Below are 26,116 nucleotides of genomic sequence, written 5' to 3'. Positions count from 1 at the left end.
CAAAGCTAATATTCAGCAGTGGGTTTGCAAGAAGGAACAGATACTGGAAACAAAATGAGACAGACAGATCTCATTCTTCTGACAGCCATTTGGAAACATCCATCCCCAGCCTTTGCTGATGCCAAACCCTAGCTCAGGGAGGCTGCAAATCACCAGTGTGGCCTCCTGAAAACCTCCAGGAGGGAATGAGAGAGAAGGAGACCAGACCTCAGCAGAGAGGGTCCTGAAGAAGTCATTACTCAGCCACAGGAACTACAACAGCCCTTGGAACAATAGGACATGCAGATTCAAATACAAAGGGATGGAAGTTTTTAAAGCACTTACTCGAGAACCTCTCTTGCCAGGGGGTCCTGGTAAGCCTGGCAGACCTGGTGGGCCCTAGAAAAACAAAAATAGACATTAGTGATTGTTCTATAACAGAATGGTGCTCTTGACAGTGCTTCACAGAGACCCATAACACAATCTTTGGAGTAGACCTGGGGAGAAGGGCCAATTATAGCAACACAGCCAAAACTTCCCTTCAACTTATGCTATGGCTATAAAGAGATAAAAAGCCATGCACAAAAACATCTGCAGGAGCACGTATTTCCATAGAGTAGAGACAGAGCATCCCCATCTCTCTGCTGCAGCCTGCATTCCCAGGATCACAGCTGTGTCTCGTGCTTCCCCTCTGCTGGACCTGTATCATAGGGGTAACACAAATATGTCCCAGCTTTGGATTTTCCTGCTCTGTGCTAGCCCTTGGCAAGGGAAGCACATTGTGTGTTCTAATCTCTATCAGCTGGACACGTGCAGCTTTTGGTGTTGTAGGTTCCTACATGAGTTACAACATAATCTGTGATTATGTGCAACCCCAGCACTTCATATTTTAGAGCAGCAGGTTATAAAATGTAATAAAATTGGTGTCAATGCTGGAAATTCTTAAATATGTTTCTGTAGCAAAGGAAAGGTCGAGTCATACACATCAGAGTAGTGGGGGCTCTTGTAGGAGGGTAGGAACCAAGTGGAGATACCAACAGCCCAGCTGTGCACTGATCTGAAACAGGTTAGGAAAAAAATACTTATCCAACAAGGTTTGAACTCCTTTGAATTTGTTCATATATATATTTTTTTTTCAATGGGCTGGAGAATTCAGATTTCTGGAGAGCCATCTGCAACTCCTAGTAACTCCTCAAAACTTCTTTTCCCCCAAGCCAAACAACGTCTGACAAGAATAACTGTTAATTAAAGCGTCTCCCAGAGGATTTATATTCTGGTAGCTTGCTACAAAAGACAAGTTTCCACTGCATTCAGTGGGGAGACACATCCAGAGCAGCCAATGAAGGGTGTTTGGAAGGCAGCCTGAGCTCTCTGCCTGCATGGCAGGTCCCAGGAGCAGCACTGCACAGGGATGAAGGTGCAGTGCATGGAGCAGGTGCAGGATGAGCCCCATGGCCACATTCTGACCTTGCTTCCTCCCCACTGGGCCATCCATGGGAGATCTCCCTGCCAGGCTGGCCCTGCTGCTCAGAGCTGCTCAAGCTGGTACTGCCCATGAGCAGGAGCAAAAAAGCTCACGATCAGCAGCTCCCAGGAGTCATCAAGGGCATGATTCACCTAGAAAAAAATCCACCCAGGAGGTCCCTACCCTAAATCTCATGCCCAGGAAAAGATTTTGGAAAGAGAAAACTTGTCTGAACCATACAGGTAATGGATGGATAAATATTCTCCTGATATGACCAACCCTCCCACACGTAAACAGCACATTAATTTCTATAAAATTCTGTTATCTAAAGTCCTATCTATCTATTTTAAGAGCCAATCTTGGCACAGTAGGAAAAAAAAAATCAAGGAGGGCATAAGCAAAACTCAGTGTCCCTTGTGCTATTAATTTATCAGCACAACAAATAATTAGTATTTTTTTATCCCTGTAGTGAGGATAACAAGAAAAGGCTTTAAAGGAGCCTACACAGCACAGGACAGCTGATGTCCCTCACTGTGACACACAGGGATGGACTTCTGTCACCACACGACCCAGCTGCTGCTGCCCAGCCCTGCCTGCCCTGGAGATTCCAGTCCCCACAGCCTGGGACACTTCATGTGACCCCTGTGCCAGCTGTTATGGCTGGCTAACACAGTATTACTGGTCTTTGTATTAACAACCCTCATTGATACAGCTGACCCTCATTTTAGCAATATCTCAGTGTTTTAACCTGCCTTTGTGCCAGCTCAGGGCCCTGTGCATAATGCAATTATACAGCTGTGCAAATAGACACTTAATTGTAGGGTTTTTTAAGCCTCATGTATAATTGTGCTCCAGAATCCCAGATTTTATTAAAAATATCCCCCTGCCCTTTTAGTTGGGATGATAACTATGAAACAACGAATCCAGGGCATCTGAGGCAGCAACAGGTTTAATAAGAGTTTATCGGAGATTAATCCAAGTCCTTAATCTCTCCTCCACCAAAACCCATCCCCATTTACACCCTTAGAGGAGGTAAAAGAGGAGATGCAACTGTCTGATCATGGCATTCCCTGTGTACCAGAATTGAGGTGACCTTTTCCACCTTCCTGCTAACAGCAGCTGCAATTGTACTTGGCTGCTTGAGCAAAAACCTTCTCCAAAAATGTGGGCTGCTCAGAACAGACTGAAGCTAACACAAAAATAAGGAGAGAGTTAATACCAGCACTGGAGTGGGAAAACAGAGTTGAGAGAAAGGCTTCTAGCTGGGAAAGCACAGAGCAGTACACAATTCAGAAGTCCCTGCCATGGTGCTTTAATTTGTCATCCCTTCATACTTATTTTTCCTTTCTTGAGGAGTAAGAGGGATAAGGTGAAGGTGGGATGACTGGCTAACAGGTGCCAGCCACAGAAGATAAGAATGTGACCACTTTTAAACTGAAGCCAGTCAAGCTGGAATAGAACTGGGGCAGTGGATGGGCACAGGCAGTGGTCAGAAGTGACACACTGTGAGGCCACCTTGTACTTCTCACATTTCTCAGTTCCTGGGTGGCTGGGTTGGATGGGACGTGAGCTGTGCCTTCCTAGTGACTAATTTCCCCCCTGCCTCTGTATAACCCAGCTCATGCTCTCACACAAGAGGCTCAGGCTCTGGGACAAGAGCCCCACATCCCACCTGGCTTTGCTGGGGAGAGCAGTGCAGAAATTCACTCATGGAAAATATGTATCTGGAGAGGCAGCCAGAGGAGAATGGGCTGGATCAGGGCCCAGCTACTTCCGAGTGATGGATGCAGTCCCCCTTCAGGTGCAGGGCTCCACGGGGGGAGCAGGAGATGTCATCAGCAAGGTGCCCAGAGCGGGCACACACAGCCCCTGCCCTCACCAGAGACACCTCCACCCTCACCCCCAGCTCAGATCACACAGAGCCTGTGGGGACCTCTGCACTGTCCCTTTAGGGAATTCCACCAGGAGCAGAGGGGACTGCTCCGAGGGGCAGGAGGGCTCCCTGCTGCTGGCAGTGGGATGAGGGTATCAGCGCTCTGCCCCTGCCCTCCCATCGCAGGGAGCAGCCAAGCTGAGCTCCTGTGGTGAGCTCCTGCTCCTGGCACGGCAGCTCTCCTCTCTCTGGCTCCTTGCCTGCTCCTTCTGCAAACTGATGGCAGAGAACACCCACCCTGTTATCACACAAAGCAAGATCAGAGATCAAGGAGAAACTCAGCAGCAGCAGCAGATACTCTCTCTCTTCTCAAGCCAAACAGCTGAGCTGTTAACCAGCCTCAACAGTTCCTGAAGCAGCTCATGGCAGCCACAATAAAGTTTAACCCTTCTCAGTTTCCCACGGTAGCATTAGCAACAACAACCGACCCCACCAAATGATTATAGGATTTATTCTAAGCTGCTGCTGGGAAACTTTCTGGTGCAAAAGGGACCTTTTTTTTTTAAATCTTAGCTCTCTGAGCTCCGAATTGCAAATGGAAAATTAAACATACTTGTCTGAAAGGAAAATACATCAGACCCTGAGGGTAAGGGAAATCTTGCCATTTCCTCCTGCTGCTAATTTATATCTGTTCCTCTCCCACACTGTGACCCCCCTCGCACTGCTTCCTCTGCCCACAGCAGTGCTGCAGGGAGCAAGGTGCCTTCTGAGCTCCAAACTCAGCAGGGCCAAACCTGCTGTGGAACCTTGAGTTAAAGCACATTGAGTACAAGAATTGGTGCTGGAAATTGGGAAATGACTCCTGAATCAACTTGGTCAGATAGCAAAGGATTCCTGTAATCGCTTCCCCAGGGGTGAGTACTCAGCCTGGCAGCAAAGAGCTGAGATTTCCCAGGAAATTATTAAACTCATATTCCAGTGCACACTGACAGATGGACATTTTTACTTTAGGGTATTCCCAAAGTATTTCTGTCCAGCCACTAGTGGCACAGGTTTCCTGTATCCCAGAAAAGTCTGTTTCAGGAGTTCAAAATCCTGATAGGACTGAGGAGAGAAGAGAGAACATTCCTCTTTCTCAGGTGTTAATGCTTGTAGTAAAAGTCAACATAAAAAGGAGTTCAGAAAACACATGAAAAACTTCTCCCCATATTGGCACCATGTTCTGAGCAGTGAGTGACATTCCCCCTGCACATAAAGGACCTGAACTGTTTTCTTCCAAGAAGGAAAGAAATATTTCTACAGGAAAGGGCCACTGTCACAAATCTACCCTTTAGCCTTGTATGTCTGGAAAGAACCAGCAAGGAAGGACTGAACAGCTACAGGGACAGCACTGGAATTCAAAATTCCCTGCTTAGGAGAATAGAAGGAGAAAAAACCTTCGTCCTCAACAGCCTGGCAACCTCTCCTCACCTCCCCATCACTGCCAGGCACTGCACAGCTTCAAACACTGCCTAAAACAAAGCTAGAATTTTAGGGGGGAAAAACTCCTAATACTTTGGTTACTTTCTTCTCCAAGGCAGGCTTATCGTATTAAAATTTGGACCTGTTTGGGTTTCAACCAGTCTAAAAACAAAAAGCCCACAAAATTCTGGCAGGAGCTGAGCTGCTGGTGGAGAGCCAGCCTTGTAACACGATTTCCTCACCAGGCACAGATGTTTGCTCTGGTCTGTGCAACACCTATCACACAAAGGTCCTTGTCCACAGCTGGGTTCCTCACAGAGTAGCAGCACAAAACACAACAAAATATGAGTGTTCCAGCTTGATGAAAGCCACTTTTCTATGAAGACATTTCAGGAACAGGCTCTGCAGGGCACTGGAGCAATCCCAGGCCTTGGAAGGCAGCCTGAAAGGCTGGGAAGGAATAGAGGGATCACCTACTCTACTACTTACTTTCTATTTTTAAAAATTTCTAAAAATACTTGTATATACTTGTACAATCCTAGATCCTTTGCAGCACATTTATCTCAAACACACTATCAACTATCTCTCTTCAAAATTAACTTTATTTTACATAAACAGACCTCTCTGATGCTTGGTCATTTGCCTGCAAGATTTCCCTTCAGGGATATTTCTGGTTAAATCACCAAAACAATTTGATCTAATTATGTGAGCAAGGATAAAACTTTCCCCATGCATTATACAAAGCATGCAGTCTATTTTTTTTTATTATTAATATGACTCATTCATTAATAGATATCCAAACACGTTGTGTGTTCCTTAATTTATCATGGGCTGGCAGCTCAAATGGCCTTTTCTGTTGCGAGGAGGACTGGAAACAGGCACTTTGTGTATTTTATCAGCGTTTCCAGTCACCTCTCTCCCCTGCCCACTGATTGAATTGGCTGGGATTGCTTCTTTAGGGAAGGAGCCGTGCTCCAAGACAAACTGCTCGTGCAGAGGATGGCAGCTGGAGCAGTCTAGACTGGGGACCTTGGGAACACATGTGCCTTGCAGAGAGGGAGGGAGAGGGAGCTGCCTGCCAGGCAGCACCACTGCCTCCAGCCTGGGGCTCCTGGCCATGCAGATGGAGCTGAGGGCTGCAGCCCCCCTGTCCTCTGGCTGGGATACTGGGGGTGTCCTCAGAACACACTCCCTGCTCCTCTTATGGTACTCAGCGCTCCCACAGCATCTCAGTGATCCCAGCCCACACATTCAGCATAAGGGGTGGTTTTCTTGCTCTAAAAATAACCCTTAGGCTTGTCAAGAAGCTTGGCTGTAGGGATGGAATTGCAGCTGCATATAGCAGGAGACAGGTCTGACTTAGGGGATGCTGTGCTAGACCCCAGCCATGCCAGGGCAAGGGGTTCAGCACAGCTTTACCTGGCAGGTGGTGCTGGTGGGCAGGGGAGAGGCTACAGTAGCCCCCCAAAATCTCCGTGCCAAACCTGCTGCTGGTCTAGACAAGCAAATGACACCCCATCCACTGGAGGATTCAAATACCCATCACATCACAGCCTTAGTTCAAGAGTTTGATGTGCTCACAACAGATACTGTTTTTCAGTATGCATTTTTCTTTGGAAGGGGCTTTTAGGCCATTTCCAGCCGCGTGCTGGGGTCATGCTGCAGGGCCTGGAGCTCTGGAGCAAGGCTGGCTGAGATGCTTTGGGCAGTGGGGATGATCCAGAGGGATTCTAGCCAGCTGCTGAGTCAGTGCTGCGTTACTAATTTTGCACGATATCTGGGTGTTCCTTTTGTTATTTCTCCCCTTCAAAAAAACCAGAGAACTGAGATCCGAAATGCTTGTGGTTATTAATGGTTCCCAAGAAGTTTTTCTTTTTTAAGAACATATTACCCTCCCTCCTCTAGCTGCTCAGCAAACCCAGCACTCCTGAAGAATTAATGCTCTGCCTGAGTTGCATGTGGGATGCAGCATCTCCGTTTCTTTTTGCACAGCATCCACATGATCCTTCAGGATGGATTAATACATGGAGGGTGCTGAATTTTATTCCTAAATAAATCCTTTCAGTCCTTTGCTCACTCTCCTCTAACCATCAAACCCTTCCTCTACTGTTGGAGGGGGCCTTTCTGCACAGCTAAGATTATTTCATTGGTTATTTTAGTAGAATTCACAAAGCCTCAACTGCAGACACCACAGAGCCTGAGTCATCACTGCCTTGCACCATGGCTGCCATTGGGATGATCAGGATGAACAAGAATCCTTTTTCCCTAGGTTGGAGGGTTCTGTGGCTGCCAGTCTGCCCAGAAATCGCAGCCAGGGTGGCCCCAATCCTTGCTGAACAGGCAGAAGACAGTTCCCCCCCTCGCACCTCCCTGCTCAGGGTGACAGTCTTCTTGAAGAGACCTTGTATCAGGCAGCAGCTGGGAAAATGAATTAACCACCTTATCCTTCCCTCGGTGTGCCAGACAGCCGCTGACATTCCCAGCCCACGACCTGCCCTGGCCAGGCTGGGATATCACTGACCTCACCAGAAACGCCGGCCCAGCAGCACGAGCATGGCGCCAGGTAATTACTCAAGCACAGAACATTTATCAGCACTTGCTCTCAAACATGCTCATCTGGCCATGGACGTGCTGCATTAATTCCTCAACATGTCATCCCCATTCCGATCTTTTTTCCTCTTTCCCTTCCCACGTCAGAGACGTCCAAGGAAGCGTGGTACACAGATCTCCAAGTGAGTCACAGGAGCTGTTGAGCATCGTGTGGCAGCCAGCTCCAGCCAACCCATAACCTTTCCCTTCCCAAGCCCTGATTTTGTTTCCAGCAGGCAAAGAGAATAAGGCCAGACAGAGCCTCAGAAAGTTGTCTTTTCCCTCAGTTCAGGACTCCAGTTGTTCTCAGACAGGATGGAAAAATCCTGCCATCTCTTCCCTCAGCCCTCCACAGCCTGAATCCATTTCTTTGCTATGATTCACAAGCCTGAGAGAGATTTTCCACTCCAGTTCAATAATAAGCTCTTCACATTGCAGGGGCTTAGAGCCTAGTCACCCTCATGACACTTGAAGAGCAAGAAGGTGGCAGAGGTCAGGATTTTGGTGGGCTTGGAGCAGGCATAGAGATTCACCCCTTAAAGCTAAGTGATGTTTTAAGGGAAATGCACAACTGCTGGATTTCTTCTCTTGGAAATACGCCTGAATTTACTCTCCACAAAACACAAAAGCCTACTCAAAGATCAAATTGCTGGAGCTTGTTCTGTCTACTCAGGGATTTAGCAAAACTTCTCCAAGCACCAAGACTCCATCAGGGATGGGTGCCTGTAGCCCACGCTCAGCCCCTGCCCAGGCATCACCTTCACCTCTCCTAGGGACGGGAACCTGGGAACAAAACACTACCCTGGGTGACTCCATACCCAAAGAACAGGGACAGAAATCACCACCCAGCTTTGAGATGGGACAGGAGGAAACACAAACCGTGAAGCTCCCACTGAGGACCTGGGGAAACCCAACCATTCCACTTCAGATGTTGCTTGCACCAAGGAGCAGCTCTGCAGAGACAAGTGCTGGTCATTCCTTACGCCAGCCTCAATATTTCCATTGTAAACTCTTCTTTCACTATTTTAAGAAGTCAGCTATAAAAATTCCCTCTAGGCTAGATCTTGGCAACCAAAGGCTCTGTCTGGGAGAAACTTATTTTACATGTACAACTCCTCTCTCCTATTGACAATTTGGGTTGGAACACCAAATCCCCCTAAAAGTTGGCCAGTTTAAAGATCATGTTTGCATACTCAAATTTGAAAAAAAGAAAAAAAAAACCAAAAAAACCCAGCCAGCAGATAATTAGTGGGGCCTGAGTGCTTTTAGCATTACAAAATGTGTGTATGCTTTTACAATGGCCAATATATACAACCTGAAAGGGGTTATTTTTTATGTGGAATGCAGTAGTTAAATTTATAAAGGAAACTTTTTGCATGTTGTAAGTGCAGGCTATGAGAAATAAAAAGCAGAACAAAACACCCAAGAAAAACTTATACCATAAAAACAGATGAGACTCTGTTTAAAAATATAAATACTGAAGCCATCTCCACACTTGCAATTGCTGGAACAGGGCACTTTTCTAGATTTGTGAATATCAGCTACAAAACAAATTAATAACTCGTGCCAAGAAATAGTTAACTTCAGGCAAGTTTTTAAGGCATCTGAGTTTTCTATGGAAGATGACCAGAGATAAATCAAGAGTGTGGAAGAGAGCCCCAATCTGGCCATAAAAATTTTAGCCAGCTATTTAAAGGAAAAGGAAGTGTGATTCCTCTTTTTATTCCTTTTTTTTAAAAAAATCTAACATTAAGCAGCAACTTTAACCACAATATTTCATGGCATCTACCATCACTGAACACTCAGGTTCAAACTGACATTTATGCTAAAATTGTGATGATCAGGAGTGCAGCTGCCACACTTGGATAAGCTTCACAGAAACCCTTGGAGCTTGTGGCCTGCCAGCCCTTGAGCCGAGCTGTGACTGGGAGTAGCCACCATGAAGAGCCTGGACATACCTGAGGTCCTCTCTCTCCTTTCACTCCTGGAAATCCCAGTAAAAACGGAAACGGAGTGGGTCCCAAGGGGTCAAAGATCTGATAGGCATCTGTGGCAGCCAGGGTTGTGAGGTTGAAGGCCCTGGCTCTGGAGGTGGGCCGGGCAGACCCCAGGGGTGGCTTGGTGTACACCAGAGGGATGATGCTGGGATCTACTCTCCTGGTGGGGGATGGCTTCTTTGGGATGGGCCCACGGCTTGGTTTCTGCGGGGTTGGCTTTAGGGTAACCAGGTGGACATTGCTTGTTGTGTTATCAGTCACCCTCCTCGGTGGCTTTACAGTACTGGGTGCTTCAGGGGACTCAACAGTTGGTTTTTGGCTGATCTTCTTTTTGGTCTCTTGCTCGGACGCCTTCCTGCTGGCCGTGACCAGGCTCTGGCTCGTTGGTGGGGCCCTTTTAGCAGTGGGAAGGGGAGTTTGAGTTTTCTCCCTGCGTGTGCTGGGCGTGGGCTGAGACACCCTGAGGGTTGTCCCCGTGCCCCGAGGGGACTGGGTGGGTACCTGTGATTTGGTACTTGACGGAACAGGCGGGGCCACTGTGATCTTGGTGGCTTTGGTAGTCAGTCTCGGCCGTGATGGTGGGGTTGACAGCAACGTGGGGGTTGTTGTACTTGAACCCCTCGTCTTGAGGGGTGCAGTGACCCTGCCAACCTCCAAGTTTGGGGCAGCAGTGGTCAGGTTTTTCAGACCCTGCAGCGAGGGCTCTGTTCGCTGCGGGGTACTGGGGGAGGCACTGGGATCCCTGGGCAGGAGGGGGATGAGAGGGGGCAGGTTTGGCCGGTAGGTATCTGCTTGCCTGCACTGTTTTTTCAGGTATTTACAGTAATGATGAGCTGCCTTGGCGGAAGGATAAATATCAAACTGGCAGATGGCTCCTTCAAACTGCACGGCGTGCTGGCTTATCTTCCCAAAGAGGAAAGATCCGTGTGGATCCAACGCCTCGTCCTTTTTAAAATGCAAATCCGCATGTACTCTGCGCTTCCCACAAGAAGTAAATAAAGTGACTGTCTGGCCACGAATGTTGATGGCCATATTGTGCCACTGGCCATCGTGGACATTGTAATCAAAATATACAGAGCGCTTGTGGCCCACATACACGATGATCTTCCCAGGCACAAACTGGACCCCCAGCTGCAGTTTTTTCTTTTTGCTCCTGACAGCAAAGAGAAAAGCGTTGTTGATGCGGTGGGAGCAGAGGCTCAGCACCAGGAGCAGGTCAGAGCTGGAGCCTGCGGGGAGGAGGGTGCTGAGCGGTGCTTCGACACGGGCTCGCTGAGTGAAGATGACCCCTGATTTGAAAGGAATGACTCCTTGAGGAACTGAACGTGAGGAGGACCATCCACTCGATGGCCTTTTCCCTGACAGGCCCAGTCTTTGAAGAACATCCACATCTGCAAGGGAAGCACAAAGATTATGTGAGGTGATGGGCAACCCAGGGCTGGATGGGTGTGGAGGGAGGTGAAACCAATCCATGCACAAAGGCTACAGAAAATCCCAACTCACATATCCAATCCCACCCTCTCACATATATATTCCCATAACCAGCATGGAGAACTCTCAGCTCTTCTCACATTGTGTGAGGAGCAAGTGCATGCTCAACGTGATTACCAGCAATTGCCAAAATGCATCAGCTCCATGGTGCATCTGGTGAGTTCTTCTCTTCCACCAGTTCACATCTTCTGGAGGGAGCTGACCTCACTACAATGAAATTTCCCACTGAGCACCCCTGGTCCTCTTCCTGGGATTTAATTCTGAGTACTGACCACATGGCAGGAAAGGAATTCGAACAACAGATTGAGCTGTGATTGCAAAATTTTGTATCCCCAGAGGGCAAGTAACAAAACTTCCAGAGGAAGCAAAAGCCTTGTATCTGTCTCTCTCCAAGCTAGCAAGCAGCAGCTTTTGATCTTTGGAGAGTTTAGGGAAGCGCAGGTGCCTCCCAGCATGAAAAAAATTACACCTAGATTTCAGTGAACTGCTCAAGGTTCTCAACAGCTGTACTTTTTTTTTCTTCCCAGCAGATCATCTTACAGCGATGAATTGTTTTAATAGGTTGGAACCAGACTTGGTTAGTGAAGAGCTCAGAAATTGGTTATGGCTGCCATAGCGTGGTGGAAGTGAGATTTGCCTCCTGTATAATGTCACCTAGGAGCCAGGTGCCTTGCTCAAGCCAGGAGGAGAGGGACTGATGCCCAGGGGACATTTCTCCCCCAGCTCCAGGAGGAATTTGCAATGGACAGACAAGCAGAACCCCTTGCCTTCTGCCCCTGAGGTTTATCAGGAGTCATTCAAAGCTCAGATTAGCAGGCAACAGCAATGCAAACTGGGGCCAGCTGGCAGCAGCCTCAGCTGAATTACTTAGGAGAAGATGCTGAGGTCTCCGTGAGCAAAGTTGCAAAGATAAATGTGCCCAGACCTGAAAAAGGTCCTGTGTTGAGCGGCTAAAGGAGCTCAGCCGAGAGGAAAAGGAGGCTCAGGGGAGAACTTCTCACTCTCTACAACTCCCTGACAGGAGGCTGTAGACAGTTTCTGCTTCCAAACAACAAGCAATAGGATGAGAAGAAAAGCCTTCAGGTTGTGCTGGGGGTGAGGGGAAGGGAGTGTTAGAATTAAGAGTAGGAAAGGCTTCTTTACCAAAAGGTTTGTAAAGCACTGGAATGAGCTGCCCAGTGAAGTGATGGAGTCACCATCCATGGAAATGCTCAAAAGACATCAGATGAGGCACTTGGGGACATCTAATGGTTTAGTGGTGGGCTTGGCAGCCCTGGGTTAACAGTTGGATTTGATGATTGTAAGGGATTTCCAACCCAAATGACCCTCTTAAGGTGTTCATGATTCCTGTGACACTAGCACTGTTGACAGTGAGCTAGGATAACTGCACTTCCTCCCCTCTTCCTGCCCAAATGCCAACCCCATCACTCCTGGACCAGCCAGCTCTCCCATCTCAGTGCTATTTGGGGAAGCCAGTCAGGGCTGTACAACCCAAAAGCTAATGTTGCAAGGCAAGAATTTAACACTCAGAAAGGTGGTGGTGCCACCCAATCATGGCTAACACCATGGGATTGTAACTTTGCTAGATTAAAAGTAAATCAACAGTCCTCCAAAGGAAAAAAAAGTTTGTTTTCTAAAGGGGCCTTGGTATTCAGCTGCTTTCACCCTTAACTAGTAAATGTTCTGCACAGAACACAATTATTTGGAGAACTGGCACATAAAGAGCCCCTTGGTCTTGGCCAGAAGGGTTGTAGACTCAAGCAGTCTGAGACCTGTAATGTTGCTGGCCAAGAAGGGAGGAGAATGATGAGAAAACCTCTGTTCCTTGACTTTGGCAAAAACCTTGGCCATTTTTGTAAGAACAAGTCAATCAGTATTTACTTTGCCTGAGTTTAGCTTTATTCCCACCTTCCTTTTTTAAAGCAGCTTGACTCATTTTCTAGCAGACACCACCCTGGAGAAGGTGCATCAGATGTAGAAAAAATGTAGATGGAAATGTTCCCACTCTGTGCAGAGGGGTAATTTACTGCACAGCATGTTCAAGTGTTAATGACAGCATTTCTCCCATACTCTGAAATCCCCCACTGTTTTTATTCCACATTGTCCAACAGGTCTCTCAGTAGCCTTCCTCTCTCTGCACTGAGCAGAGGAATCATGGCAGTGTCTTCATTCTGGATAATCTCCAGAGCCCATGAAAAACAGCAAAGGCCAAAGCCTGGCTTTAGTGAAGTGAAGTGGGACCTTTGCCACAGACTTCAAAGGCATCAGGATTTATCCCTAAGAAAATAAATTTACCACTTAAGCAAGCAGCTAGTCTCCAGCTTCCAATTTCTACGTGTATTTTTAGGTTCTCCCTCAGAGGCAGACAGGGGTTGTCTCTGCTAGAGATGCTGCACACTCTAGGAGTTATTTATTTGGTAGCTGCTCTGCAAAGACCTAAGGATGTTTCCATGCTCAGAGGATGCTGCTGCTGTTTGCAATCCCAATGCCTCTTTAGCAACAACTTCCAGGAGTGCTTAAAGGAAAAAAGCACAACCCAAACACTCCTCTCCCTCAAAACCCACTAAGGTGGAGCCAAACCCTGGGTGCCTACGCAAAATCCAATTAAAGCATCCTCCTGCAGGACACACATGTGAACTTTCCAGCACTAGGTCCAGGCACAGAGCTCAGGGCTCCTGTGCACCCAGCCCATCTCCTCTCCTCTCCCCGCCATCCCATCCAACTGTCCTGGGCTGTTGGGTCACATCTCCTGGGATACGGGATGTCATCAACTAATGTGAAATGCAAGGTAATTCTGACTTCCTGAAGCAGCTCCAAGTTTAGCAGAGGATTTTTTCCCCTTCAAATTTTTCCTCTGTGGATTTTTCCATCAAAACACATTATTTAAAGAGAACATTCACTTTGAGCTGTCTGATCCCAGGTGCCTCAAAGCTAGTAACAACATTCCTGTAGCAACATTTGAGCAACTGGGAAAAACTCTTCTATTAGACTCTGTGCATGAAGTGAGATACACAGATATTCCTGAACAACCACATGATCATCTCTGAAAAGGGGAAAAAAATATTTTATTGTTCTCCTTCCCATCACTTTCTTTGCCTCCCTGTTTTACCACACAGAAAGCTGTATAAGAAAAAGAAGCCAAAAGGCAGGAGAGGAACAACTTGCAGCTTCCCAGATTCCAACTGCCAAGATGTGATGCCCACAGCTAAAACTGGGTTGAAGAAGTGCAGCAGTTCCAAAAGTTACTGCCCAGACCCTTAGTCAGCACACAACAAATGAACTCACCTCACAATATTTTGGATTTGTAGCACTTATGGAAAGATCATCCTCTGTGTTCCCTGATTTTCCAGCATACAGGAAGACTCCTAATCCTTAGAGTAACAGCCACAGTGTTTTCAAAATCCCACAGCTTTGGCTCATTTTCATCCTCACACTGCCCTATGAACAAGTTCTTACTGCTTCTGAGTCTCATGTTTGAAAATTGTGGGTGATAACACAGCCTCAAGTCACCCATGTTTTTTTACAGCCTTTACTTCCTTGGAAGGTTTTGTTTTCTGGTACCCAGAAGGAAATGCTCTTTCTCATTGTGTGGAAACCAGGCAAATTTGTCAAAATTCTTTTGTTACAGAGAAAGTATCTCAGAGGGGAGCTATTGACTACACCAAGGTAAACACAATGAGAGTGAAATGAAAGAATTTGCTTTAGATTGATGGCAACCAAAGACACAGCCCCATCCCATATATAATCTTAGGAGTAAAATGATGGATAGAGGTGAATCTAAACAGCATATTATCATTTACTTGAACAGCAAGATGCCAAGACACAGTATTTGTTCTGCCTCTTTATGAGCTGACATAAAACTTGCTCTGAAAACTGCTTGACTAAGTAATTCAGCCAGATGTTCACCTCCTTTGCATGGAGGCAGAATTTGGAAAATATTACATTTTTCAAAATTGCTGATGGCAGGGATCTATTCCTCCTCCCTGCCCCCCCTGCCTATAAAGTGGTCCATGGGCTGGCTGACAGCTGAGTGTTGACCAAATTTCTATTTTTCCTTCATGTTTTAGAGACTGAGAGGAGAGCCCTGGAGCCTGCTAGTCCACTTAGTGTTGTCTGCTGACGGCAGGGAAAGCTGTTCACTTCCAGCAAATACCCATGTAAAGCATCCATGCGGGAAAGGTGTTGTTATTTTAGGAGGAGAAGACTCCTTTTCAAACAGATATTGCAGAGATGCTCAGCACCCACTATCAACTGTTAAATATGAAATTTTTTTTGGTGTTTTTGTTGACTTTGAAGTTTTAATCTCCTTTTGTAGGGTCATTGATTATTGTACCTCTGCCTAGTCCTGTTCCTGGCAGCACCAAGGTGATGCCTGGAGAAGGGGTGTAAGGACAGGCTGAAGGTGTCACTCCTCTATAGAATATTTCCTTACCAGCTACAGCCATTTTATTATCAACCAATCCTTAAATTTGCTTTTACCTTTAAAACTCACATTATTTCTGTATGCATGACATCCCCTGTGCTGGCAGAGGCGTGCCTGGGGTGCACAAAAATCACAGAAAAATCTGTGAGCTAGAGACATTCAATTCCATAAAGCCCCAGTCTCAAGGGGCAGTTTCTAAGAGCAGTTAAGTCCTGGCAAGTGCAGGTAGATTTGTGACATTTTAGACACAAAGTGCCTCACTCCCACCAGTTCCACCAGACAGACGGATTCTGAAAATCCTGTGGGACACATAATCACCTGTACAAAACCTGGTTCTTTTGCCAGCTGTTAAATGCACCATCTATATCATCTGTACTGCAACCATCAGCAATAAATACATCTAACTGTGCACTGGGCTCAGACATTGATTGTTAAGTTATAATCCTAACTTTCACTTTTACTTTTTTTGAAAAGGAGAGGGAAAAAAAAAAAGTGTAGTTTACCTTCAGAATTTCCCTGTGTGAATCCCAGGAACCAGGTAAAACACAATATTGTCCAGAGAAAGGAGAATCCCCTAAAATTGGAAGAGAAGAAAAAAATAATGCATTTCTACAACAACAGTAACAAAACCAATTCCACTGTTAAAGGTCTTCTCCTTGATCCCAAGCCTAGCAAAGGCAGTGACAGTGCCAGCATGACTCCAGGAAGCAGATTCAGGCTGAGACCTTATTTTTATGTTTCAAAATCATCCAAAGCCCACTGACCTTATTGGAAAGGTTTCCCACCCAGTGGAATTAGGAGCTTTGAACAAGGACCAACCCTGTGTTTTGAGAGGCAGGGCCACCACTGCTGGGCCATCAGTGCCTTTGCTGCTGCTGCTCTTTGGCACACACCCCACCCAGGACAGACCACCAGAAATGCAAGAGAATGGAGAAATCATTCAAAGCTGGGAGGCCTAAAGCCCTGCCAGGAGTGCACATGCAGGGCTGTGGGGACATGGGTAGGAAAGGGGCTGACACTCAGTGCCCTGTCACCTCAGCACAAAAATCCTGAGTCCTAATGCTTTACTGTGTGCTTAACAAAATCCTGAGCGTGCAAAGCCCTACAAAGGTCTGTTTCTCATTGTACACCCAGATGCAAAGATGGGGGCAACTTCTAACCACTCAGCACCCTGTGCTGAGCCACTGAGAACATTCTCACAAGCCTGGCACGGCAGGAAAGTGTAGAAATGGGAGATCCACAGACTTCCAACCCTGTGCTCTCACAGACCCTTCCATGCCTGAGAGGGAATTTGACAAACCTCTCTGTTAGCTCAGCTTTGAGCCTTCAAGAGCCATTGAAAACAGCAGCTCAGGGAAAAAAAAAACTTTTACCAGAAAGGTAGCTAAAACTCCTCCTTTCCCCCATCAGCTCCCTTGATTTGTAGCCAACTAGAGAACATGGGAAACTCCTTGGTAAGGCTCACTTAAAGCTGTAGGTGGAAAGTTTGAAAACTGAATTCCCTCATTTTCTAGAGAGGATATTTAACAGCTTCATCAGCAAAGGCTGCTGGAAGAACAGACAGAAATGTAAACTACAGCCAGGAGACAGCAGTGTGGGACATCCACAGGTTGTTTGTCACCTCAGCCTGGCCAGTGTGAGCACTGGGCTGTGCAAAGCCATGCCAAAGTGCAGCTTGCTCCTCTCTCCACAGCTGATGCACAAGTCATATATCAAACCACTCTTCTGCCATCAAGCCTCAGCTTCAGCCCAAGGCAGCATCCTCTGAGACTGTATGACCCTGGCCAATCCTCACCCAGTGCACCAGGCCCTTTCCCAGAGCTAAAACAAAGTCACAGTGATTTACATCAGTAGGGAAACCTGGCCTTGAATGTAAAAATCCATTCAGGAATCCAGCCACTAACTAACGTTTTAAGGCTTAAAAGATATAAAATACTGGAGCAGTCCCACATCAACTGGAAAACAAGTGAGCTGAAGAAATCCATGAGTCCATGTCCTCCTTTGCTGTTTCCATCGCCCTGACACTGGGACTGCTTTAGCCAGGAATAGCCCAATCCTGCTGTTCTTTTGCCATGCCCTACTACCAGCCATGTCCTAACCAGGAGACCCTCACCAAGCTCCAGAGTTCTCCAGCTGGGGAGCCTTGGTTCTTTTCTAACAGCTTCATCCCTTGGGATTCCACCTTTGGGATGAAGACACTGCCAAGAACAAGGAGAGCTGCTGTCCCAGTACCTTCAGGGAGTGGAGGAAGGGAAGCAGAACAGGATGATTCTTCATGGCCACCTCTGGCAGTATTTTTTTTGGCATGAAAGAGGCTAAAATCCACTTCACAAGACAACCTGAATTTCTGTGCTCATCTCCAACAGAGTTTAAGATGTGGACAAAATTCCATGCGTGCATGGAGCAAAGATGTGAATGGGTGTCACCAGCTGGGTGAAGAGAACACAGGAGAACAGGGAAGGGGTCATCACCAGCAGCAGTCCCAGGCATTAAGAACCTGGGATCCATTGAGGATCAATGTGTACAACCACTCCTGCTCACTACACACTGAAGTCCACTTTTTGTTTTTTCTGAGGGGTACCTTCACAGACCAAACTCCCTGCTGATTGACACAATGAGGAGAACAAGTCTTGGGGGAAAATCCAGCACGTAATTTCATTCCAGTGACACTCTTGGGCTGTAAAGGAGATGAATGCACAGTGTGGGATCCAGCTGGCCCCAGCCCTGCTCCTGGACCCCTCACATGGCCAACACTGTAAGAGTTGAGAGCGGGGCCGGATGCCAAAACACTGAAGAAAAACACTTTGGCAAAATTTACCAACTTAATGGAAAAAGCAAAAGCAGCTTCCAAATGGCAGTTGTGTGAGTGATGGGGCTGTTAATTATCCCAGGATTTTTAATGTAGACTCTTTTTCCGTTACAGCTCTGCAGCGACAGAGTAGCAAGAGTAAAGGAGATTTTTCTCCTTATATAGAGCTATCAAATCCACCTTTCCCTTATCTCAGCTTCTTCCCATGAGCAATGATTTCCATTAAAACTCTATCAAGAGACACCACTGAAGGTGTTTATTTCTTTTATTCACAGGCTCTGTGAATAGCACAGTGAGGATCCTGGGGCTGTATGCCTGGAGAAGAGAATGCTCAAGAGAGAACCTAAAGCACCTTCCAGTGCCTAAAGGGGCTCTAAGAGAGATGGAGAGTGACTTTGGACAGGGGCATGGACAAAGAGGAAGGCTTTATACTGAAGATGGGCAGATTTAGCATCGATATTAGGAAGAAATTGTTCCCTGTGAGGGTGGTGAGGCCGTGCACAGGTTGCCCAGAGAAGCTGTGGCTGCCCCATCACTGGAGGTGTCCAAGGCCAGGCTGGACAGGGCTTGGAGCAGCCTGGGATAATGGAAGCTGTCCCTGCCCATGGCAGGGAGTGGAGTGAGATGAATTTTTATGGTCCCTCCTAAGCCAAACCACTGCTGCAGTCCCTGGGTGTAGAGGTGCCCCACAGCACACATGATGTAAGCTCACATGAGCCTTAAAAGTTTTCCAGTGCAGACACCAACTCCCTTCATAGCAAACTGAAGGTACTGAATACAGCTTCATTTTACTTTGCTACTTTTGGCAAACTCCTGTGGATCAGTCCACGGGAACTGAGCAGTGCCAGGAGCCCAAGGAAAAGTACAACTGAGAGGGACAGAGAAGCACAAACACCCTTATTCCCTTCTAACCAGACAAGTGCTGGAATGAAGCCCTGCACTGAATTAAGGACAGCAGGGACACAACAGCCTTCAGGGTAAACTTGGTGACAAATTATCCTTGAGGAAGTGACAATTTGACAAAGCTGAGACAACCTGTAATATAATTGTGATCAGCTAATTCCCCACTATTTTTGGAATGGGTTTGGAACAATTTCAGCTTTTTTTTTTAAATAAAAGGTTTGCCCTGCCTTAAAATAAGAAGTCCAAATTATTTTGACATCTTGTTTGTTTAGCTGATGGGTTGAAGCTGAAGGAAATATTTCAAGGGCCCATGGCAGCATTTAATTTTTTATTTTGTTTCCCCCTCATTTACAGTGGGGAAATGGCTTTGAAATTGCCAACCTTACAACAAGGTGGAAAAACAATTCTCCCACCACTTTTCTCCATTCAGGTGTATATTCTTCCTGTTCAAAAGACCACAAAGCCAGCTGGAGGCTGAAAATTGCTTTTCAAGAAAAGCAAATCCGCATTTCTAGCCGTAGTTCAGACAGTATATCTTAAAAAGGAGAAAATAAAAGCTTCTTATTTTAAGCTACACTAAAAACAGTGTAACTTAAGATCCTCTGCACGTTACTGGAGGTGATATTCTGTAAGACTCTCAAGCAGTTTTGACAAACAGGAAGCAAATCACAACAACTGAGGCTCTAAATTGCACTGTGCATTGATTCCATCCCAGCTTTTTGGGGTGGGATTTCGTACCAGCAACCTCCTCTGTGGAGCTTCTGGAAATGATGGTATTTCTCCATTCCCCCTCAATTTCTGGCAAGAGCAATGGAAACACACAACTATGTAGATGTCCCCAAATTGACCCTACTCAGTCCTTTGCTGGACCTCTCCTGCAGTATAAATGAGGTATTGACTTACACCTCCAGGCAAGGATTTTGTACCCAGGCACTGCTGCAAACCCCAGTGTGATAAGGGCAAAGTTTCTGAAACAATTAAAATACTATTAGTTTCTAATCCCCATTCAGCAGCTACATTTTTAAGGAAAAGTATTGAGCAGGCAAAGAGATATGGCCCCTCGAAATCCATTCTTAAGGTAATTTTAAAATACTAAGAAAACAGAGAGTGGTCTAGAAATGTCTATATTAAAGCAAGGAAAAATGAAATCCCCATTCCTGGAAGTGTTCAAGGCCAGGTTGGATATGGCTTAGACCAGCCTGGTCTACTGGAAGGTAGACCACAGCAGGAGAGTTGGATCCATAAGGGCCTGGTATTTGCTCATCTGGCACCTAGAGCTCCTCTTAGGACTCCTCCAGGAGGGCCATGCTGACCTGCAGGGCTCAGAAGGTGGGGATGCAGGCCCAGCATAGCCAGGGTGACCTCCTGCAGACACCTCACCCCTTGTCCTCTCAGGGGTTTAGGCTGGCACCTGCAGGCTGAAAGGTGCCAAACCACTGGTGCTTGTCCTCCTGACTGGAACCAGAGCCTGTGCATTCACTGCACAGAGCTGTCCCAGAGCTGAGCTGCTCCTGGTGCCAACCTGCTTCCCCACAGGAGAGATGCCAGACTGATAGTACTCAAAGACCCTCCCAGGCAGCTCCCAGAAGCTCTCCACAGCAGGGAATCTTTCCTGGGAACCCATTACTCGCCTGCCCTTCGCTCCCCATCCCTGTCTGGGATATTGACTTTGCTGCTGTGTGAAGTGACAACACTCAGTGCTGGCCCTGGCCTTTGTGTTCTCCAGTAACTGGAGCCCTTGACAAGCAGAAGTGCTAAGCCTGATCTGACATCTAACTCCCTTTTTGTCCTTCCAACAAACGCCTTTGCATTCCTTCATTTTGTGAATGGGGTTTGGCAGAGCCATATAGAATTCCCCATTGTTTCCATTTGCTTCAGTAAAAGCATCCATCATTTCTACTTATGTCCCCAACAAATTGGCAAAGAAAGGGAAAGGGTAAAAAAAAAACCCACAAACCCTGTGTTTGTCCCTGGGCAGAGATTTCCAACAACCATCTCACCACAAACCTGGGCAACCTTCAGTCAGTAACAGAAGCTCCACAAACAGAGATACAAAACAGGGCAAATTTTAACCCCTCAACCCATTGCAGAAAGGGGATGAAGCTGGAGCTTTATTTGAATAAAGCACACACTCAGAGAGATGCATGAAAATAGCAGGAGGGTGGTCCTGGACTATGACTCTGTCTATCCCTCAGGGGACACATCTCCAGGTGCAATTGCCTCCTCTCTACCCCCAAGCACCCAGCACACACATCATTTGCCACCCTATTGGTGAATTTGTCCAGCAGTGCCATAATCTGTCCCCAGACCATCTGCCCAGCTTGTAAGCAATCTTCTTTTTCCTCTTAAAAAGGATCCATGCCTCCCTCCAGCCCTTTTACGCCTTCCCAGGGCCTGACCCACCTTGATGGTGCCGGGTGGATGCTGTAGTACCATGTGTGCAGCTTTTCCATCCAGCACACAGATGGGCCAGGCAGCCCCAGAGCAGCATTGTGCCACCACCTCAGGGCTGTGACAGCAGGCTGTCACCCACCACAGGTCTCCAGGAGCATCGAGCTTCCTCCGTGGCCAGCAAGTGGCACTGGGGCTGAAAGGGCCAAAGTCACACAACCACAGCGGAACAGCACCTGGACGTGTGCTGGATGTGCAGTGGAATGCAAACCCTCCCCTGTGTTTTGGGAGGCCTGTGCTCACCAAAGATGCATCAGCAGATGGGCTTGAAGAGCCTGTAAAGCTTTGTGTTCTGGTTTCACACACTTTGGCAGCTCGAGTCTTCCCTCATACTCTGCGACTGCCGCTCCTCCCCTGGGTGGCCACACTCGCCCACAGATCTCCTGTGGGGCCACCGGCCCTGCTGCAGAAGCCGCAGGAGTGCTGGTGCAAGAGGGACCACTGCCACAGGCAGTGCCCCAGGTGCCATCACAGGCTGTCCTCAGGCAGCACAGCCCTCACCAGCCCGAGGGCGGCCTGGCGTGCCCAGGGACAGGCCAGCCGCGCCTCAGGGCCGCTCCAGGGGCACGGAGCCCTGGGCGCGGTGGATGCAGGGCGCTCCGCCGGGCGAATCCAATCCAAAAATCCCTCCGGGAGATGATGCGAAGGGCAGCAAGCGACCTCTGCTGAGGAGGGACCGGAGCAGCACACGGCAGCGGACAGGCCAGGGGAGACCCCCGAACAAAAGGCGCTCTTTGAGGCACCAGGACGGACCAAAGGCACAGTGCCCACGGTGCCGCAGGGCTCAAAGCGCACGGCAGGGCTGTGCTAGCCGGGGACACCCTGAGGCAGAGCCAGGCACCGATCTCGCTGCCCGCTCCTGGCTCCCTCGGCTCGGATTTGTCCCCATGCAGGACGTGGGACCCGGGCAGGGTCTCGCTGTCCTCATGGCTAGCGTGACCACGGCCAAGCCCCGGGCCAGCCGGAGCAGCTGGTGCCCTGTCAGAGGCTGTGCCTGGTGCCAAGTGTCGCTCCAGCAGCGCAGCCCGTCCCCTCGCTGTGACACGCTGCTCCTGCTTTCAAAGGAACCTTTATCTCCCTGTTCCCGCTCCCTTTCTGACGCCAGCCACCCTTGCACGGTCCCAGGCGGGTCTCCCAGACCATTCCCAGCACTGAAAAGGTGCAACTGGGAGATGCTGCAGTTGCCAGCGTCTCCAGACACACCACAGCCACATCTACGCAAAAAGAAAAAAAAAAAAAACCACCAAAAAAACCCAAACACAGACCTCACACCTCAAAAACCCCAAAGCGCTGAGATTCAGCCCTTGCATATATAAACACACAGAAAACTTGTCAAGGAGAGCAGTTGCAGCCCCTGGGAAGGGGTCTGGGCTCGCCGTGTAACTCCACACGCAGACTGAGCCTGCAAAGGGAGCTCCACATTCATCCCCCTGCGGCTCTGGGAAAGGGGCAGCAACAGGATGACCCCGGGGGTGGAGGGGGCTGCCCCCAAATCCCCTCGCCCCGTTCCCCCTCTTTCCCCCATCTCCCAGCCCAGCCGAGCAGAGGGGTCCTGTACACAACTTTTTCAAACTGCCAGGCGAAGAATCCCAGCCTTTCCAAGGGAGTGTCGGTAAATCATCAGTACATCCGACAACGCAGCCAGCGGGATTAACCCTTTGCGGGTTCCCGGGAAAATAACAACAACAACAACAAAACCACCGCCAACGACGCGTTTAACAATGAAAACAGTAAAATTCGGTCCCAGCTGTGGGAGAAGGGGGACGGGCAGGGTGTGTGCCGGGATCTTTTCATACACGGACGGAGAGGGAGCAGCGTTTTGTGCGAGCACACGAAGAGCTGCCACCGCGCACCTCCGGCGTGCCTCAGCCCCCCGGGCTCTCCCACCTCCCGCAGCACCGCGCCAGACCCAGGTACCCGAGGGACAGCGTGAGGAGCAGCAGCCCCGCTCCCAGGAGGGGCTGGGATCCCCCCGGGCAGGGCAGGGTGAGGGCTGCCAGGGGCAGCGGATCGCCCGTCCCTGCATCTGCCCGGGGGCTGCACCGGCGCCCTCCTCCCGGAGCAGCCCCCGGGCCGGGAGCCCCGTCCCGGTGCGAGGGGCTGGGGGGGCTGGGGGGCTCCTCCTGCCCGTCCCGGCGCCGATCCCCCGCACACCGCAGCCCCATCTCCCCCTCTCCCGCTCCGCAGCGTGGCCTCCCTGCTCGCAGCCCGTTCTCCTCTCCAGACCGGGAGTTTTCACATCATCCCCTGGCAGAGGAATGTCTTCCCCCACCCCGTTCCCAAATCCCGGGATCCCGCGGCTCCCCGGCACCCCCAGCCCGCCCGGGATTCCCTTCCCCAGCGCCGGGAGCAGCGGAGTTTGTACTCACCCCCTGCCTGCCGCTGTAGCTCTGAGTCTGGAGACCGGCTCTGATTCCGGCTCCATCACGTTTAGTGCATTGTCTCTTTCGGGCAATTTTTGCGGCAATCCATCAGAAATCGGGGGATAAGCCGGTTTGTGGGTACATCCTTCCCAGGAGCTCGGCTCTCTGCCTCGCTAAGGGGTTCAGCTGTGTCACAGACACCCCTGGCCCGGACGGCTCACTCCTTCCTCCTTCTCTTCTGGGTCCTTTTGCTTACACAGATCTTTTAATCCCATTTAACTCCCTCTCGGCAGACTGCAATTACCTTGGAAAAAGGAGAGAGAACACAAAGTACACTCTAGGAAGCCAGGCTGGCCCATGGTCGCTGGATTTCTTGCCTTTTTTTTCCTCTCCTTATAAATAGTGCAATTTCTGTGATCTCTGGTTCCCAAAGTCCGTGATTTCAAGTGTTTTTTTCTTAGCTGTTACATTTTTTTGTTGTTGGTTGGTTGGTGGTTGTAATTATTATTTTTATTTGCAATGCAGATGTGCCTCCCACCCCCCAAGGATCTCTCCTCTGGACTTAGAGAGAAGAGGAAAAGGCAGATTTTGAGAAATGAAAATTATTTAAGGATGTCCTTACTGCCTCTCTCTGCTGCCCTCCACTGTAATAACGAAGCATTTACGAGATATTGTACAAAATAAATAAATAATTTGAGGGGAAAAAAAAAGAAAAAAGAAAAAAAAATAAACTCTTGGCCAGAACTGCAGGGAAAGAATTGAAGACCCTGTCCAAGCTCCAGGGAGGGAAGCACAGGCCCTTCTTTGGGGAGGCTGCTGGTGGAAATTGCAGCCCCCTGCACTCACCTGTCCAGGGCCAGGAGCCCTAAACTGGCCTAGAGCCACCTTATAAAGTACTTGGCATGGCTTTTCCCTTGGGATCAGTGCTTGCTGCAGGCAGCTGGGAACCTGCGGATGGGACTCAGGCTTGGAGGGGAAAAGTCCCCCATGCCCCTGTTCCCCTCCTTGAGCTGCTCTGCTTCCCCAGGGCACCTCCAGAGCCCCTCTTGTCCCAGCACCAAGGGGTGGAATCCACATCCCAGAAGGCAGGAACGGGGCAGCGAGTTTCCCTGTGTGAGGTCCATCAGAACAAGCTGGATCCCAAGTCCTCTTGGCCAGCTCTGGCAGGAGAAGGGACTTCCACACGTGGATAAAACCTTCATCCCTGCTTCCCCTCCTCATCCAAAGTCCCACCCAGCCAGCCGTGGAGCCCCAGCGTGACCGACAGGTCCCTGCTGTTCACAGCAGCCCCACGGGATTCCCTGAGGCAGGTGAGGGCAGCGGTGCCACCTCCTCCCTGCACCCCTGGGTGCCCCTGCCCTGCTCCCTCCCCCTGCCAGCACCTCTGCCTCGGGCACTTACTCTGCAGCGAGCTGAGAGGCTGAGCAGCATCTCCGTGCAGCCCCATGGCCGTGGGCATTCATTTGTCCCAGCAGCTCAGGGCAATTGCTACTTCTTAAAAAATAATAACAATTTAAAAAAATAAAAAAAAAAAAAGGAGGAAAAAAGAAAAAACTCAAACAAAGCCCCTTCCTCCCTCCTTCCCCTTCAAGGTGTTTCCTGCGCTGCGAGCCCGGGAGAGGTGGCCGGGGTGAGGGGCCCGGAGGCAGCCGGGGCTCTCTGGGGTCCCCCCAAATTCAGCAGATAATCCTTCCCCGGCGCGGGCACGTCCCCCTCGGGCCGTCGCTCCTCTCGTGGGTCATGGATGCTGCAGGGATCCAGGAGAGAAGGGCGGCTGGGAGCGGGCGCTGGGAGGGACATGGATGTGAAAGAGGTGGAAGCTCTAAGGCTGCCCTTGTCCTTTTAAATAGCTGCAGCCCGGGGACTCCGGGCTGGCGGGGGTGCCCCAGGTATCCGGTTTCAGCAAACAGCAGCTAATGAGCGGAGATCCAGCCTCCGAGGGGCAGGATCAGCGCTGCCGCCGGGCAGGGGGGCACCCCGGGCATCCCACCAGCAGGGGAGGGCAGCGCCGCGGGTCAGGGGCTGCGTGGTCACTGGCAGGGCAGGGGACGGGGCTGCAGGGGCTACAGAGCCCCCAGGAAAAGGGACGGGGCTGCAGGGGCTACAGAGCCCCCAGGGCAAAGGGATGGGGCTGTACAGGCTACAGGACCCCTAGGTCAAGAGGGCAGAGCTGCAGGAGCTACAGAAACCCCAGGGCAAGGGGATGGGGCTGCAGGGGCTACAGGACCCCCAGAGTAAAGGGACGGGGCTGCAGGGGCTACAGGACCCTCAGGGTAAGGGGATGGGGCTGCAGGGCAAGGGGATGGGGCTGC

General features: G+C 49.3%; 1 protein-coding gene across 7 annotated transcripts in view; it reads right to left on the bottom strand.

The window, feature by feature from the left end:
- Positions 1-25,651, bottom strand: part of COL27A1 (collagen type XXVII alpha 1 chain) — a 141,654-nt gene extending 116,003 nt beyond the window's left edge. For 6 of the 7 annotated variants that reach the window (XR_014958809.1, XR_014958810.1, XM_085594041.1 and 3 more), the window contains exons 1-5: positions 25,206-25,651; positions 23,811-24,108; positions 15,782-15,852; positions 9,326-10,755; positions 325-378 (exon numbers count right to left, since the gene is read on the bottom strand). Coding sequence is in view for 5 of the 7 variants with exons in the window: in XM_085594041.1 (XP_085450167.1) it covers positions 325-378; positions 9,326-10,755; positions 15,782-15,852; positions 23,811-23,866 (1,611 nt within the window). In the remaining 2 variants the exon portion in view is untranslated. Of the gene's footprint in view, positions 1-324; positions 379-9,325; positions 10,756-15,781; positions 15,853-23,810; positions 24,109-25,205 lie in introns of those variants that run through there. The other variant, XM_085594042.1, reaches the window with a different exon arrangement.
- Between the last annotated feature and the right edge of the window lie 465 nt (positions 25,652-26,116).

This window comes from Lonchura striata, chromosome 17 (assembly GCF_050655825.1).
Source record: "Lonchura striata isolate lonStrDom1 chromosome 17, ASM5065582v1, whole genome shotgun sequence".
NCBI classification, from domain to species: domain Eukaryota; kingdom Metazoa; phylum Chordata; class Aves; order Passeriformes; family Estrildidae; genus Lonchura; species Lonchura striata.
The sequence above is the reverse complement of the archived record's forward strand: the minus strand, read 5'-3'. Positions and strand labels throughout refer to the sequence as shown.